At 43.6% G+C, this 16575-nt stretch overlaps 1 protein-coding gene across 1 annotated transcript in view; it reads left to right on the plus strand.

The window, feature by feature from the left end:
• FAM179A (family with sequence similarity 179, member A) overlaps positions 1-15591 on the plus strand; it is a 29798-nt gene extending 14207 nt beyond the window's left edge. The window contains exons 11-19 of the mRNA XM_009333622.1: positions 418-523; positions 2338-2573; positions 3793-3951; positions 5025-5142; positions 6087-6190; positions 7583-7787; positions 8986-9202; positions 12829-12915; positions 15180-15591. Of these exons, the coding sequence (XP_009331897.1) occupies positions 418-523; positions 2338-2573; positions 3793-3951; positions 5025-5142; positions 6087-6190; positions 7583-7787; positions 8986-9202; positions 12829-12915; positions 15180-15424 (1477 nt within the window). The 3' untranslated portion in view covers positions 15425-15591. The remainder of the gene's footprint in view (positions 1-417; positions 524-2337; positions 2574-3792; positions 3952-5024; positions 5143-6086; positions 6191-7582; positions 7788-8985; positions 9203-12828; positions 12916-15179) is intronic.
• The last annotated feature ends 984 nt before the right edge of the window (positions 15592-16575 follow it).

The following is a 16575-nucleotide window of genomic DNA, read 5'->3' on the forward strand; positions in this document are numbered from 1 at the left end:
ACTCCTGAACTTCCCTTTGGGGATGGGAAAGAGGGAAAATACCCCATTAACAGCCAGATGGGACTGTATCTCAGGGACCAGGGTACAGGGAGGGTGCAAGAAACAGAAACACGGTACAGCCTCCCAGCTTCTAGGAAGCAGCGACATAGGGACTTTGTGTGCCAGGGATTTCAGAAAGGCTGTTTAATGGCCACAAATTAACCCATCCACTCTGAAGCCATCTATTTGCCTTTTGGACTTATGTACGCTTTTGACCGCCGCAGCATCCTGTGGCAATGAGTTCCATGATTTAATTAAGTGTTGTATGAGAAGCACCTCCCTTCTTTTGTCTGAGCCCACACCCTGGTAATTTTAGAGGGTGCTGCCTAGTTCTTGGGTGGTGAGAAAAAATCAATCTTGTTGGAAATTGCCTTTCAGGCAGCAGAAGGCAAAGGGACTCTTCAGCGTCAGACGCCTGGCTATCTACCACTCAGAAATTCTTCTTTGTAGACTTCATGATGTTGCCTTGGCAGTTACCAAAGAGGTAAGAAAATTGTGTTTAATTGTGTCCCACATACCTCGTACATGGCGCGTAGAGTAGATATGTGCTTGTTCATTTACATGTGTGCTCAGTGTCTGCCTTCATTACTATTTTTAGACCTCATTTTTCTAATAGCTCTGTCACCTATCTATATGATCTGTCTGTACATATAGCTATATTTACTGGTATGTAGGGCATCTGACTCTCTCCTCTTTGAGTTAGGTGTCATTATAATGCAATATACAGATGCAGAAACCAAGACACTAATCAGGTGATTTGCCACGGCCCAAATCTCTGCCCAAGCTGTAATTAAACACTGCAGCTTTTGCCTCCCAGCTTCTTCCCACTTCCTCCTCCTGAGCATCGTGGGGGATTGACTGCAGGTATTTATTTTCCAGTGTTCCCTGATGATGGCTTCTCCTTCTTCCTTTCTGCGTGCTTTTTGGTAATTTGCCCTTTCCATTGATCTGTTGCCTCCGTGCACCAGTGGAATTTTGCACTGTAGCTACTGGGTGCTTGGAGCGGCCTGTCTGTGGGGTTTGCAGGGCAGGCGGGCTCAACTCCACTATCTCATCTCTCAGTTAACAGAGAGGTGTCAACCTAAGCTCCTTAATAACATCTGTGCCTATATTTCCAACTTGTCACTTGTCTGTGGCCTGAACGAGCTGCCTTGTACTCTTGCTAGACGATTGCCAAATATATTAAATTTTCCTTTGCTTGCAGAAGACAGTAAGACTTAGCTCATTTCCATGAAAATCAGTCCTTCTATCCAATATTTAATGATGTTGGAGGTTTGAATGCCCCTTGTGTCGTTGGACTCTTCAAACCTTTTTGTTTAGATATGCAGGACTCAGATTGTCCCACTCTGAGATCAAGGTTAGGAGAAGAAGCCCTTTCAGCTTAGCTCATCTGATTTTTATATCATTTTTATATTTCTGAGGAAATTTCCTCCTCTCTGTTCTACACACTTATGTACAGAGACATCTTTCAGCTTTCATTTCACTCCAGTCCCAGATTTTGCTTTCGCAAGCATTTCTAGCACATATGTTGTTCATTTTTATTAACAGGCACAACTAAGTCTGGCAGAAAGAACCACTGGTCTGTCCTTCAAAGTATCTTTCAAATGAAGCACATGACTCTGAGATGCTTCTTCCTTACCCTTGTGGGAGAGCCTTTTGGAAGCAGGGATCACTCCAGAGCAGCACTGAATGCTGTAAAACCCCACTGATCGCAGCTGTAATTGCATGTGATCTCCAAGATCCTTGAGTGCCTTGAGCCAACAGCTAGGGTTCTCCTGAGTAGATGGAGCCGCAGATGGACTCAAGTCCCTGCTGCGAATTAGCCTGTAGACTTGAGCCCGTATTTTCTGTTTCCTGGTTGAGTGCTCAAACTGCCAGTACTGCGTTTTTGGACAGGAGGAAAGTACTACTTTCCCTCTCTCTTGTCTTTATGAATTGTGCCTTTATAGTTTAAAAACAGCCCTTGCTTTACTTTGTTTGTTTGTTTGTTTGTTTTCAATAAAACGGCCTAAAATCAAAGCAGTGTACATCATGAGCTAAGTAGCACACTTTGTTCTAGGTGAAACAATATTTTTTAGGCCTGCAGTCTCATTAAAACTGTATTGTATAAGCAGGCCTGAGGCCAGAGAAGAAGTTGGTATCAGAGTAAGTGTGTTTCTGTGGGTCTTCTGCTCTTGCTGTGCTCTTATGTTCCACCTGGGCACAGCGAGAAGTCTTGTTGTTTCCTGGGATTTTTGTCTAGGGGAACTGATTTTCTTTACAAGGTGATTCTTACGTTTCCCCTCATGACTTCCCCAGGTGAACAACCTCCGCTCGAAGGTGTCTCGCTTTGCAATCAGCACTCTTGGAGAGCTCTTCAGGACCATGAAGAAGCACATGGACCACGAGGTGGATGAGATTGCTCAGGTCTTGCTCCAGAGGATGGGGGACTCCAGCGAGTTCATTCAGAAAGCAGCCAGCCAGTCCCTGGGGATCATGGTGGGGAACGTGACTCCTGCACGAGCAATGACTGCTCTCATGGCTAGTGGAGTCCAGTATGTCATTCTTCTCTTAGTGATATCCTTCACCTTAAATTGTGTGGGTAGGGGGAAGGGACAGGAGGCAGAAGGGGAATGATGGGAGGGAAGGGTCCTTTCTCCTGCATCTTCTGTGAACTCGGTGATTAGATTCTCAGATCAACCTCGCTCCCTTCCTCTTGTCATCTACTTCTGCCCTACTATAGCCTGTTTGTTCTCACAATCTGTCAACGCTCTCTAGAATGTAGACGTGATGAATGATGGGGAAGCGAAAGTCCCTGCAAAGGGTGGTGATATAGCCTCGTGGCTTTGCGGGAAGAGGGACAATGCCAATTCCAGCAGTGAGTGCCCTCTGATATTTCACGCTAACCACAGAGGCGCTGCGAAAAAACATGCATCATCATTATGCCATTAACTTGAGAAATAAGGAGGCTAATTGCTGGGACACGGAGCACGTGGGGGAGAACCCGCTGGGTGCGGCACAGCCTGCACAGCAGGTGCAGCTCCTGCCGGGAGGAGTCTGACTGTTGTGTCCTTAGAGCTCCACTTTCTATTCAAATTGATGCTGCATGTTAGCCTTGAGATGGTGAGTCACTTTACAGGCGCCTTCACAGGCCGACTCCCATGGGATAGCTGAAGCAAATGCTGCCTTATAATATTAGTGCTGTGCCTGATAGTTTCAAAGTCCTTTAGAAAGGACAACCTGGCTAAAACAACTGCTACCCTTTCCTCAGCTTTTGAAAAGGGTAAAACATTCAAATGTACCTCTTGCCAAGCCTCAAAGAACAACCTGGCTGCATTGCTGGATATTCTGCAGCTTCATGCCCCACAGGGTTTTTCCCCTCATTTGCTTTTTTCCAAGGGTCTGCAGATTTGGAGATAAACGGGTGGAATAAGCTTCAATCCTGCTGCAGCTCTGTCTGTGTAGTGGGAGCCCTCTGACAAATCAGCATGAATTGTCTTTCATTTCCCTCTTTCTCAGAGTTAATTTCGGGAAAGAAATTGAGTATCAGATAGTCCAGGGAGATTGAATTCCTCCCTATTCCTTGCAGGTAGTCCCTCTGTACAATGCCAACTTTGTGTTTATCTGAGGATAGAATCTTCTACAGGTGGCTAAAATTGCAGTGAGAACACATGCCTCCTTCCCCCAGCAATGACAGGGAGCATGCTATGACCGAGGCGTGTGCTTCTGGCCCTCCTTTTCCCTCTGCCCCAGTGTTTGTTCTCTTGTTTCCAGGCACCGCAACGCCCTGGTGCGGAAGTGTGCCGCTGAACACCTGCTGACTGTAATGGAGCAAATGGGAGCCGAGAAGCTCCTGTCGGGCACGCGTGACAGTACCGAGCTGCTGGTGCGCACGGTGGTGAAGCTTGCTCAGGACTGTCATCAGGACACAAGGTGACGATCTTCATTCACCTCCTAAAATATGAAAACTGTTTGATGTCTGGCTATAAATGATAAAACCACAAAAGAGTGGAAGGTAAAGTAAATATTAAGACAGTTAACTTCACAGTGTGAATAATGTTGCCTGGGGAAATGACTGTACTGGGTAACATGAGGCTGTCCAGCAAGAAGGACCATTGCCAAATTCCTGTGACTTGAATGATTCTTTATTCAGATGAACTGAGCTCAGACTAGTCAGTAAAACAGTATTTTTTGGTCTTATGTGCACAATGCAAAGCTGAAGCGTTGACCACTGTTCGTCACTGAAGGATCCCAAACATTTATTTCTGATAAGGTTAAGACTGTCCTAGAAAAATTCCAGCTGTCTTTAACCAATGTATTCAGTCTTTCTAAACCTCTTCTGCAGATTTAGTTGCCTATGATAGTCACAAATTTTTATTCCCAATCATTGTATAATGTTGTTGTCTGTGGCTGAACGATCTCCAAATTTCCTCTTGAAGATAGCTGTAGTTTCATAGTAGCAAAACCAAACCAAACCAAACCAAACAAACCCTTATTTTGATTGTTAATTTAAATTCCCATTAATAGATGCCAAGAACACATGAGCAACTAGCTGCCCGTGTGCATACATGTAGTATAGAATAATAAATAGTAAGCATGAGGTGATTTGTCCTAGCTTCTCCACCAGTTAAAGAAAGGTAAATTGTTGTGCAATGGCAGCAAGACACTGCAAGTAAGCCATGACAGCAAAGCAGGAGATGTGCTTCGCTCATCCCATGGGATCCTTTGATCCCACAGAAGCATACCCACAATTTCAGAGTGAAATTGTATTTTCCTGTTGCCCTGTGTTCTCCTCTTACCTCTTGTGTTCAGCTGGCAGCACTGTGCAGTGATAACAAGTGGAGGTAAATATCTCTCTTTGCTGAATAGGTAATACCTTCTCATGAAGGTATTGCACATGATGAGTTTAAAATACCAGCTTATTCTATTAACACTTTTCCTTTGTTTATTCACAAGGGACAAAAGACAGTAATAGTCTGTATTCATTTCTCTCTTTCCTGTGTTAGGTGTTATGGACGGAAGATGCTGAATGTATTGATGAGTCATAAAAAATTTGATAGGTATTTGAAACAGTCTGCCCCATCACGTGACTTGGAAGATGTTATGGCAACACTTAAGAAGAAAGTAAGTGGTTGGCAGGAGAAATGTCTCCTTTATGCAAGTACTGAGATTGCTAATATGAGATTAAACATACCTAATCTTTCTTTATCTCATTCTTCCTCCACTGAATCATTTTGCTCCTGGGAATGAACTGTTGAACCTCAGCCTGTTTATCTGCAGACAGTGAAGGAACTAGTATCGTTAGAAATAAAGTGGGTGTATTTTGAATATTAGCCACAAACAGGAAAAGGAAGTAGGAGAAAATGGTTTTACCTTCAAGCATAAAAAAACCCCCAATACTACCCCCCCAATAAAGCAAGGAAGTGAGAATAGTGCTTCTGAAGATAATAGAGTCTTTGCAACAGACGAAGGAAGTAGTAGTGCCAAGAAATTTACAAATATACAAAAGATGCACAAGGCAATCGTAATTAGTACATACATTGTCTGTATTCTGGGAATACTGCCCTGCTGTCATGCACTGTGGAGCTGGAAGAGGCTTCATGAATTCAGCATCCAGTGGAAAATCATCCCCCCTTTTTTTTTTTTCATTCCTCTCCATTTACATTCTAGAAAGGAATGTGCCCTTGTGCGGGAATAGGGAGAGTGAGTGTGAACCAAATCAACCCCCAACACAATGGGCCAACCTCCAGAGAGTCCAAAAGTTTCCCGCTATTCCCTTTAAGAAGGCTTGTTCCCTACCAGTTCGCATTATTCCCATTTATGCTCAAGACTAATGAATTCAGGATTTTATACTGCTGCCCATTTTGGTAGCACCTATAACCTGCTTTGGGTTATTGAAAACAAATAATAGACGTCACTGAATCTCTGGCCTGTCTCCCTCTCTAAGTTACAAAATGTTTTCCTAGGCCTTTCTTGGTAGCAGTGATCCTGGTTATAACTTGTGTTTTAAACGAGTAATTTCCTATTTTATCTTCTATAGATTCATGGTTTTTTATATATGTATGTAGGGTATGGAAGACGACAAATGTGAACGTCCATCTGCCAAGGACCCCAAGAAGTCTAGGAACAGAGGCTTGATGATGCCCCAGGACAACTTGCCTTCTGATGGAGGGTACTGAGCACTACTGTTATATCTGACAAAGCACATGACAAGCTTTACATGTCTCTTCCTCAGTAAAATCTTTCCGGTGGAGACAAGCTGTGCCAGAGATTGTTTCCTTGCCCCACAAATCTTCTATGATAAAAAAATGTCTACTTCTGCATTAGGCTGAACACAAGTTCTCTGGAGGGTTTTCCACAAAAATTGAGAGAGGAAGAGACAGCCAGCGGTTGCAGCTCAGAAGATCCAGTGCAGTGGCGAGGACAGTGTTGTGGAGGCTGTGAGAGGGTCGTGTCTCTGCTGTTTGACTTGGGACAAGTAATTTCAGTCAGGGTATTCTTATCTGAGTGGAGTCTTTTTTAGATGCATGGTTTGATGAGAAGTCCCAGTCTAGAACCAAGGTGCCATTCCCAAAAATAGCACTTTCCATGCATGTTGTTTGGCCTGGCTGAAGCATGGCTTTCTGACCCTCAAACAGTACCAGCAAGACAATTCCAGAGCAGTTCTGGTCAACAGACGTCTCAGCGTGGACTTTTTCTGTAGCTATTCATGTCATTCAGACCATTAATGGTTGGTTGATGGACAACATGTTTTTTTCCCCTGTGCTGCAATCAGCATTGAAGATAGGAATTTGGTCCTTGCTGTCTCCCCATGCCAGTGGGAGAGCTACTTGTACCTGTTCTCCTCTGGTGACAGAGTGGATTTATTTAGCTCTGTTGTGCTTAGCTCTGTTGTGCTCAGCGGTGGCAGGAAGGTGACCACACACCTCACTAGCATAGTTAGGATCTCCCCATGCTCATGGCAGAGAGGTTGATCCAAGAGAATTGTTCCTATTGAGTTTGTTAAGCTGTGGATCCAGTCCCTAGGGAAGCAATAATGTGAGCGTTGTGGTGGGATGTCTGGCTTCTGCTTTTATCACTGTTACTGATCCTCAGGATCCTTTCAGATATGCCCCTTAATCTCTCTGGGTGGGATTCATCTGTTCAGATGCATCTGAGCTATTTATCCAGATTCCCATACCTGTTGTAGAGACACTTCTCCAGAGTAATTAACTTCCTTATAATACAGACACCTCCCATAAGATGAGGCATTTAAACTTTGAAGTAGTGCCTATTTTTCCCCACAAAGGGATGCTAGATGAGTAGCTGGGAAGATAGCTGAAGATAAATGAGATGAATCCCATCCTCAGTGCCTTGGTTTTCCTGAGTAAGCACTAGAGGTTACTAATGTTACTTGCAGATTGTCTCAGATTGTCTCCTGTAATGAATGTCATGAGATCCAAGTTGCTTTTGAGATCAGGATCTAGCTGAAATCACATCATTAGGAAGTCTCCTCGAGTTGTTCTCCTCACAATTAACTGAAGATATTATCACCAAAAGATCTTACCTTGTTTTTATTTTCCAGTTTGGGGTCTGGCTCTGTCGTACCCATCTTACCCCGTCAGACAGTCCGTCGCACGTCACTTCGGACTGCGGAAGAAACTGAACGGCTCCGGGAGCTTTACGAGCTCCTGGCAGCCAAGGATTTTCAGACACGAATGGAGGGACTGGTGCTCCTCCTAGATCACTGCAAAAACAGCCCCCAGCTCATCTCCAATAACATTGTCCAGGTATGTAGGGCTCTCTATTGCTCCTTTCCCGTTAGCTCTCTTCCCAAGCCTGTACCAGTAAAGTTAACTCAGTGTGTCTTGGCACTACATACTGGCTGTTTGGGACAGGCTGGTCCCTTCTTACCCAGAATAATTTAATTCAACTCCAGGCTTCAAGGCAAGTAATTTCAGTCCAGATGTATTTCTCTGGCAAGTGCCTATTGGTGCTGTTCACGAGACGATGACAGAATTTACTGTTGCTGTGGCTTCTGCTGTCTCCTACTACCAGTTAGGTTGAAATAAAGGAAATCCAGCCACTGAAAGCTTGGCAACTATTCTCTAGAAGAAAAATGGGTTGGGATGGGGGAGAGAAGTGTCAGGCTAGGTTGATTTTTAAAAAAATATTTTTTTTTTTTTTTAAAGGATGCTCCTGTAAATTTTATCTTGTCTTGCACTGACACAACTCTGCCTTTTCACCTCTGTCCTCATCCCTTTCCTGCTTGGGAAAGACTGTTCTCACCCTTCCTGGGGGTCCTCTTTTCTCTTTGGAAAGAGGAGGAAAATGGCTAGAGACAGATCTTCTCTTCCTTCTCCTCCCAGCAGCTGCTTTTTTCCCCTTTTCCAGAAAATGGTGCCTGATAATGTGGCTATCAAGGGACTGAACCTGCTCTAATGAGGAATGCACAGCACATTAAACTTCAGAAGTCTACCTGTTAGCTAGACAAATGGTCTGGGTCCTGAAGAGTTCATCAGAGCCCTGCAGTCCTCCAGACGCAGGTTCTGAGGCAGATAAAACAAATCTTGGATCTCATCCAGCCACAGTTTTGGCAAAATCAAAACTACCCTCAGTACTTGAGACAACTTTATGGAAGAATGGACTTTATAAATACCTGTTTTCATACCTCTATACCAAAGATACTATTTTGCATTATTAAAATGGGATTAATTTAATGGTTTATAGGTAAAAAGAAACAACATAGGAACTATCCTGTCCCCACTGAAACCTCTTAATAAAACATGAAAATCTTTTCAACCAGCATGAGGCTGTGCAACCACTACAGTGAGTAGCCCACAGGAAAACAGTGAAATTGTGCTAGCCAGTGCTGACCTGACAAAAAGGATTACATTTATCTTTTACATTGCTGGGTACTTGTTTCTACATCCTTCTTGAAACAAAGACATTTTAATCCAGCTTTCATGTCATTTGTTTTCTTAACAGATTTTTGATCTTTTTTTCCTGAGACTTCATGATTGGCACAAGAAAGTGAATCAGCAGGCGCTGGAGGCACTGGTTTTGATGATACCCATGCTCAGAAATGCCTTACACCCAGTGCTGGTCTCTCTGGTAGCAGCAATCACTGACAACCTGAACTCAAAGCACTTGGGGATTTATGCTGCAGCTGTGAAAGCGCTGGAAGCATCCATTGCTCACCTAGGTAAGGCTAACCTCTGACATTGACTCTCCTCAACTGCGGCTTCTCCATCTCGGAGTCAAGTAAACACTGAGTCTATTGATAGCTGTTGTCATCTGTGGAAATATCCAGCTGCTGCAAGATGTTTATGAAGTCCTGCCTGCATTCTTTCTATCCCAATCTGTTGTATCATGTTGTGATGTGCAGCTGAATGGATGCTGGTTATCACCTGGATCATATGTCTGGGCAGCCAGAAGCTGTGATGGTGCAGTCCTTATGCACCAGTTCCTAGACAGGCTTGGGTGTGTACCAGCATTTCCCCAAAGTCCCAGGAGCCTTTGGCTCTGTGCTGCTTGTCTGCTTTGGTACAGAAGGAGCTGAACAGTAAATCCTGGAGTACAACTTTGCTAGAATTCAGGGACAAAGGGATTTTTGGAGGTTGTTTAGGCCCAATTTGACTTCCCAAATGAATTGCTTTGCTGTTGGCGTGAAGGGACACTGGCCCATCAGAGCTTCTGCAGAACAGCTTCCTGGAAGGCTCTACATTATAGGCATTAGCTGGTCCTGTCTCTTTTCCACCTTTCTTCTTTGTCTTCTTTTTTTAAAAGGGAATTTATGATTTGCCAAGTTCATTTCTTTAGAACAAACCGGTATAAATCCAGCTGTAAATGATGGCTTGTTCCACATATTGTTCTGCATGGGGCAAGATTGCTATAGCCAATAACTACATAGCCAAGGTCTGCTGTAAATTCCCTTGCCACGCAGATTTATGTCAGCTGTGAAAATGCAGCACTGGGTTAATATGCCTGAAAAATTTAGTGTTGAAGAGGCAGGTCTTAAAGGGGAATTAACAACTTTCTCCACATCAGCTGTTTTATGAACTCAGTGAATTTGCTGACCCACTGCCTTTCTGTGTCCCAAGTATAGGGTTGTTCCTGATCATGACGTGGGTAGAAAGGTGTAAGACCTGTACTGCTCTTGGCCCTTACCCATTTTTTGTGGTGCCTGGGAGAAGGTTGGGGAAAAGTTGCAGAATCCTGCTAACAGAGGATGCGGCAAACAGATCCCTTCAGGGTTTTGTATGGAGCTTTCTGTCATTCCCCTCTCACCAATTCTGAGAGATAACTGTAAATTTTCCACGCTGGCAGATGTCAGAACAGGAGCAAGGCACATCTGTCTCTCATCATACTGTCTTTACCCAGAGACAGGTTCAAGCAAACAAAGTGGGATATATTTTTTTGGTTCTGCTCATTTTTATGGATGTTTGCAAAAATTCAAACAGGCAGCTGAATCACAAATATTTCAAAATTCAATACCCAGGGCTTCAGTGGGGGAACGAAAGTTCTACTGGAAAAATGTGTGAGTGAAACCTTCCCATATGCTTTAAAATTGTCTGCCTTTACAATTTAAAATCAAGTGGCAAATTACAAACCCCCCCCCAGAACTCGAAAGGATTGTGCAACATTCCTAGCTTAGAGTAAGTGAGCACAATGTCTTGCCCCATTGCTCCACTGAGTTTCATAGCTAAGAGCCCAGCTATTGCTCCATGACTCTGTGTTGACATGCCTCAGATTCTGAGTTTTAGGTGAGACTTCCTCATCTGTCACCTTTAATGATCCATGCAAAAATGCAAGCTGGTTAGAAAATTGCTTGACCATTTGATGTAAAAACAAAAAAACCCCTAAAAAACCAAAACAAAAAACTCCCATCCCCGAGACCAAAAATTCTACCTACAAACAAACTAATTTGCTTCCAAATAATGCCTGAATCATTTATTTAGCTTAACCCTGACATTGGCTTGGGCATCCCCAGCTGAAGGCCACACATATTCATTAGCTGTGACATGGGACCCTAATCCCACTCGAGGGACCTACCTTGTAGATGGGGGCGAATCAGCAAATCAAGGCCGATTGCAATGGGACTAAGACATAGATCTTGCTCTCCTCTGATGTCTGTCCTACCCTGTCCTCTGTCACGAAAGAAATACCCTTCAGATGGCCACTGCCTGACAGCAGGGTGTGGAGTCAGGCCAGCAGCCCGAGTAGCTCCCAGAGGAATCAGCCCTCTGCAAGAGGGGAAGGGAAATTTCCCCTGTAGGTGTTAACATAGCAAAGAGGGGACCGCACTGAAAATGAGAGCACGGAGAAGCAGATTCTTGTTTTGCTCATATTGCAAACACTGGGCTGCCTGTCCTGTGGCCAACAGGTTTAGCTAATATGTAGTGCAGAGAATTAAAGCTGAGTTAATAAGAACTGAACTGCCTGCCGCCTTGTTTTCTCTAACAGCCATTAAAGGTTCCTCTGTTTTTAGGTCTCTCAAGGCAGCTAAAGTAATGGTTGGGTAAATTTGTTATTGACTTGGGCTTTACTGCTTCAAAATGCACAGGGCATTTGAAACGCTTAGTTTGAAAGGTGAATAGTGCCTATACACTTAAATTCCTAAAAAAACAAGCAAAAAACCAGTTCCCCCTCACCCACCCAAACCCCAAGCATTCCCCTGAAAATCTGTGTAGATACCGATATTAACGATTAATTAACATTTTGTGCTCCTTCAAGATCTCCAGATCTCGGGGCATTTTTTTCAAAGCAGCAGCTGTAAGGTAACTCTCTAGGGAGGAACAGCAAGTGTGAAACAGCGTCTGCCAATACTGCAAGACTGTGAGGCAAAAAGTGAAGTGTCTGTTTAAAAAAGTGAATGAGAAGAGTGTAATTACCAAAGCAGAAGCTTAATTAGGATAGCAGGATCAGTTCTTTACTGCACACTTGCAAGAAAATCATTAGCGACTTCCTTTTTATATCTCATGCAAAAAGGAGCACTTAATAGCACAGTGCTACTTCAAACCACTTTGGGATTTGGCTCTGTAGTGGTTCTCAAAGAAGTAGGTTGCCTGCTTTATCGGTGCCACTCCTGGTGGCACCACAAGGTATCGTAGCGCGTCCCACGCACATTCTGCCTCCAAGAAAAGCTTTGCTTAGCTTATCAAAGCGGTAAGACTGGAAGCTTGCAGACCAATCCAGGCAACAGTTTATAAATTAAAACAAGACCCCAAATAAACAACAGGCAGTATAGGAAAAACTAAAATACATGAGACAGTCAAGTATTGGGAAATTAGTTCGTTTTCCAGTCTCTCTGCCAAGATCTGATTTCAGAGATGTTACAAGAGCCGCTGAGAGCGGATAGTGTTGGCAATGAGCAGTAATTCTCTCTTGTAAAAGTAACCTGGGGTCTTGTCCATATATCCCAACACTTAAAGATTTAACACCAGCTTATCCTTAAAGTGTGAATGGATATGTGGACTTTTGAGCCTTCTGACCCTTTTCCTTAGGGGAAGGAGGGGGTCATTTCTGCAAAGCTCTGGGACGCAAACCCTTTTCACTGCTTACATGTGACTTAAATTTTGAGGGCCCTGATGTGAAGTGTTTAACACAGCTCCTTGTACAGCAGTCAACTTTGTATTTACAAATGTGAAATGAGAGCTTTTCTTTTTGAATTTAAAATCCGCCCAAGTAAGCTGGAAGGAAAGAAGAAAAGGACTCGGAAACTGGCAGAAATTTACTTTATTTTACAAAATGCGGTTACCTCTGCCCCCTCCCTTTTTTTTTTTTCTTATAACCTCAGAAGAGTGAGCAAAAATAATGTTTCTCTTTCAGATAACACATTGCTGCTGCAAGCATTAGCCCACCGAGTGTGTTTGCTCAGCGGCCAGGCTCTGCTGGATGTCACAGAACGTCTCTCAGGTATCGCCTGCTTCAGCTAATTTCCCCGTTTAAGTCAAGAAGACTTCAGAGGCAATATTTAGAGGGAATGCCTCTGAATAGACAGTGCAGTAGCTTATCAAACACCAGAAGGTCCTGAGCTTGTCTCTTCTGCAAAATACACATAATAGGGGTATTTAGCAGGGGTTTGCCTGGCTCCTGCAGAGGCGTGAAGCACGTGAGATGAGGATGGCGCTTGGGCTCCAGTGCTGAGCTCTCACTGGGGTATCTCAGGACCTGCCTCCAGGAAAGAGAGGGACTAAAAATACCCTGGCTGGCTCCTCTCTTTGAAGGACAGTACAGTAAAGGTCATGGAGGTCTGTAAGAGGTCCCTTTTCTGAAGCGAACGACCATCCTCCAGAAAAATTTGTGGCAACTGGTATTTCTGAGGATCAGTTTGTTTTGTCATCACGGGATTCTTGTTTTCCCGTTGGAAATTTTTGAGGTTGAATCCTGCAGAGCCTGGGGGTTATACTGTGGGTGAAAACACGCATATTCCAGGCAAGGATTTTGTGCAGGGCAGTATTTGCGGGCAGAGGGGCAGAAGCGGGCAGTTCAGCCCCACCCACTGAGGCTCCCAGCCTGTATTGCAGATATGACATTGGACTCTGAGCATTTCAGTATGTGCAAACAGTCTATTTCTATATCAGCGGTGTCCGACACACTACAAATCCAGCTGATAATTGATTTATAATAGTAGCTTGCTATGTCAGCAATAGCCAAGGAATGGAAAAAATTATAATCTCAATATATACTAGAGAAAACTATTTATAGCCTTGTTTAATTAGGGCTAAATCCACTACTAATTATGCCAGTATCTTTTAATCCAAGGTTTAATATACTTTGCTGCTTCATTATGAATCTCAAAAGGGCATGTTTAGCCATAGCAAATGTAAAAGGGCCTTTAAAGATAATTTGAATAAAGTAAATCTCCATAAACATAGAATTTAGTTTTACAGTTATTTTAATCTCTTTTTCAAATACAGCATTTGAACATAAATTGGGACTACTTTAGAGAGAGCAGATGTTCTCTCTGGGATTTAGTGGGAACAGACAGCTCTTTCTCTTCTGAAGCTCCATAGTGACCGCTGTGTTTAATAGCATTTAAACTCAAATTAACTCCCATTTTAAAATAGGTACCATAACCCTTTTCCTGCTTACCAGAATTGTTTTTAGGTACTTTCAGGAGCTGTTTAAATGTTGATGACTGATGCTAGATTAACAGCTTAGAGAAAATGAAGGTCCTTCCACTACAGAATAATAAGTGGTTACTGCGTAACATTTCCACTGAACAGAAAATAAGAACTCTTGTCTCCAGACCATTTCAGATTTTGATCTCTCAGCAAAATCTGCCATGCAAGGAGCCTATTGGTAGTAAATTTTTGTTTGTATTTAATATAGTTCAGTTCAGAAAATGAGCTGAGAGCAGACTTCAGAGAGAATGGGAGGGAATGCTTGTTTTTTGGTTAAATTTCAGCCCCCTGTGTAAGATTTTTCTCTCTCTATTCCCCTATTTCAGGGAACATTGTGAGGGTAAACGCCATTAAAATTGTGAGATGCTCAAATGCCATGGCAATGGGGTCTGAGTCATTATCTAAGACATCCTGAAGTTTGAAACAGGTGTTCATTAGAAGCCACCAAGTATGAGAGGAAAAACCTCAAATTAGACCATTTGCCAATGGCATCAGTTAGTCACTGATGTTTCTGAGAAAACTGTCAAGCAGCACACATTTTTGTGGGCTGGAGTTTTGAAGTGTGGTATGATACTGCCGTTTGCTGTGTGCCACTGAGCAAAGGGAACTGCCAGATTAGACTTTTGGCATTTTTCATCAAAGGTCACAAAAAAGCAATCATCCTTTTTATTAGAAGTCTTTCTATTACCTCTCTAAGCTGCATTTCAAAATCTTCAGCAGCTGGTTTAGACAATTTCTTAATGGAAATAAACAGTGATTTGACATTTTTGTCATTTGTAATGCAGAAGCGGATAGTGAAACAATTTACAAAATGTGTATGATTCACTTTGCTAAGTCTATCATGGATACAAAGCCCCTGATTTGGAGAAATTAAGGTCCTCAGAGGTTGGTTGTTCCGTTCAGTGGATGATCAGCCACTATTGCCTGTTTCTGGATCATCGGGCTCTTTGTGCTTGCTGATATTAGCCAGAAAAGGCTTCTGAGAACCAAAAATAAAAGTAAGTACTTGTTTGCATCAAGGTTGTTAAGAAGCTTGTCTCTCTCGCCCGGCAGTGCTTGTGGCATCTGTTTATCGCCAGAGACCCCAAGCCGTCCAGCGCTACGCCCTGCCCGTGCTCTGGTTCTTCCTGGGAAACAGGGCCCTGCCTGTCCGAAGCAACAGCATCAGGACTGTGGTCACCAAGCTTGCAAAGAGCCTCTACGAAGTGATGGGCTCCAGGCTGAAGGTGGATGCTGCCAGACAGCCTCAGCATGTGGAGAAAAACCTCCAGAATATTTTGGGCCTGAAAGGCCAGTGAAGGCTTGGTGCGCTCCGGGAAGCTGATGGAAAGGTGTTGAGTGGGATAGATGAAGGCAAAAGTGGATGTGGCAGTGGCATTGGTTTTATTCTGTTCTGTGTGTTTGAAGAATTGGGTTTACCCTACAGAGTTTATAGCTACAGACATACATAGTATATTTTGATGTAGGCTTTTCAAAAATAATAAAAACCAAAATGAAATGTTTTTCAGAAGTTTTATATCTTGAGCTCATCTTCCATAAGAAGCTTGCATAGATACCAAAAAAATAAAACCTATGTGTAAACGCAATTTGTAACTGTAAAAAGGAAAATAATATATTTATATACATACTTAGAAAATAAGAGATGTGCATATACATATATATTTACTTACAAAGTAAGAGATGGGCTTTGGAAGCATTGGGGCTATAGGATTAGATGGCTTGATTTGGGAAGCAGAGAATGGGAAACCAGGACCCGCGAGCCCAGAGGATATGCGGTGGGGTTATCGGAGGATGTGCAGCTCACTGCACGTGCCAGTGTACGCCGTAGGTGTGAAGCTACCAGGTGGCCCCTTTACAAGTCTCTGGTAGCTGCTGGTGCAATGGCAGATACCCGAGATGTCCAGGTCAAGCTCAGACCCCCAGTCCCATGACAGCAGAAATCTCCCCAGCTCACTGAAATTTTCTTCCCATTTCAGGGGATGCATCTTGTCTGTAGTCCCCTGTGCCCCCCCATGCAATGGACTGATGTGGGGAGGTGACCGGTGCCATCCGACTGCCTCCCAGCACCTTGGGGCACCCCGGGGAGGTGCAGGAGAGGGGCTCGGGGCAGGGGGCTGTGCCACCTTGCAGGGTGTGCTGGGTGACACACTGGGTGCTGAGCAGTGAGTGGGCTGAGGGTGTCCTACAGAAGCTGGGGAGAGGTAAGCTGTGGGCAGGCATCATGGGACAAGGTATAGTTTTTTAAAATACATACATTTTCTAAATGTCTTTTTTCCCATCTTTTGAGAAGTGAAGGGTTTGCCTTATATGCGGACCAATAAAGCACTTCTGAACCTGAGATTCAGGGAACAGAGTGAGGAAGGCATGTGTCAGTCCTTCACCATACAAAGGTTTAGAAGCACAAGGGGAGAAATAATGAGAGAAGAGAGGAAATAATGAGAGAGGGGAG

The sequence above is a fragment of the Pygoscelis adeliae genome, unplaced genomic scaffold, assembly GCF_000699105.1.
Source record: "Pygoscelis adeliae isolate BGI_AS28 unplaced genomic scaffold, ASM69910v1 Scaffold1, whole genome shotgun sequence".
NCBI classification, from domain to species: domain Eukaryota; kingdom Metazoa; phylum Chordata; class Aves; order Sphenisciformes; family Spheniscidae; genus Pygoscelis; species Pygoscelis adeliae.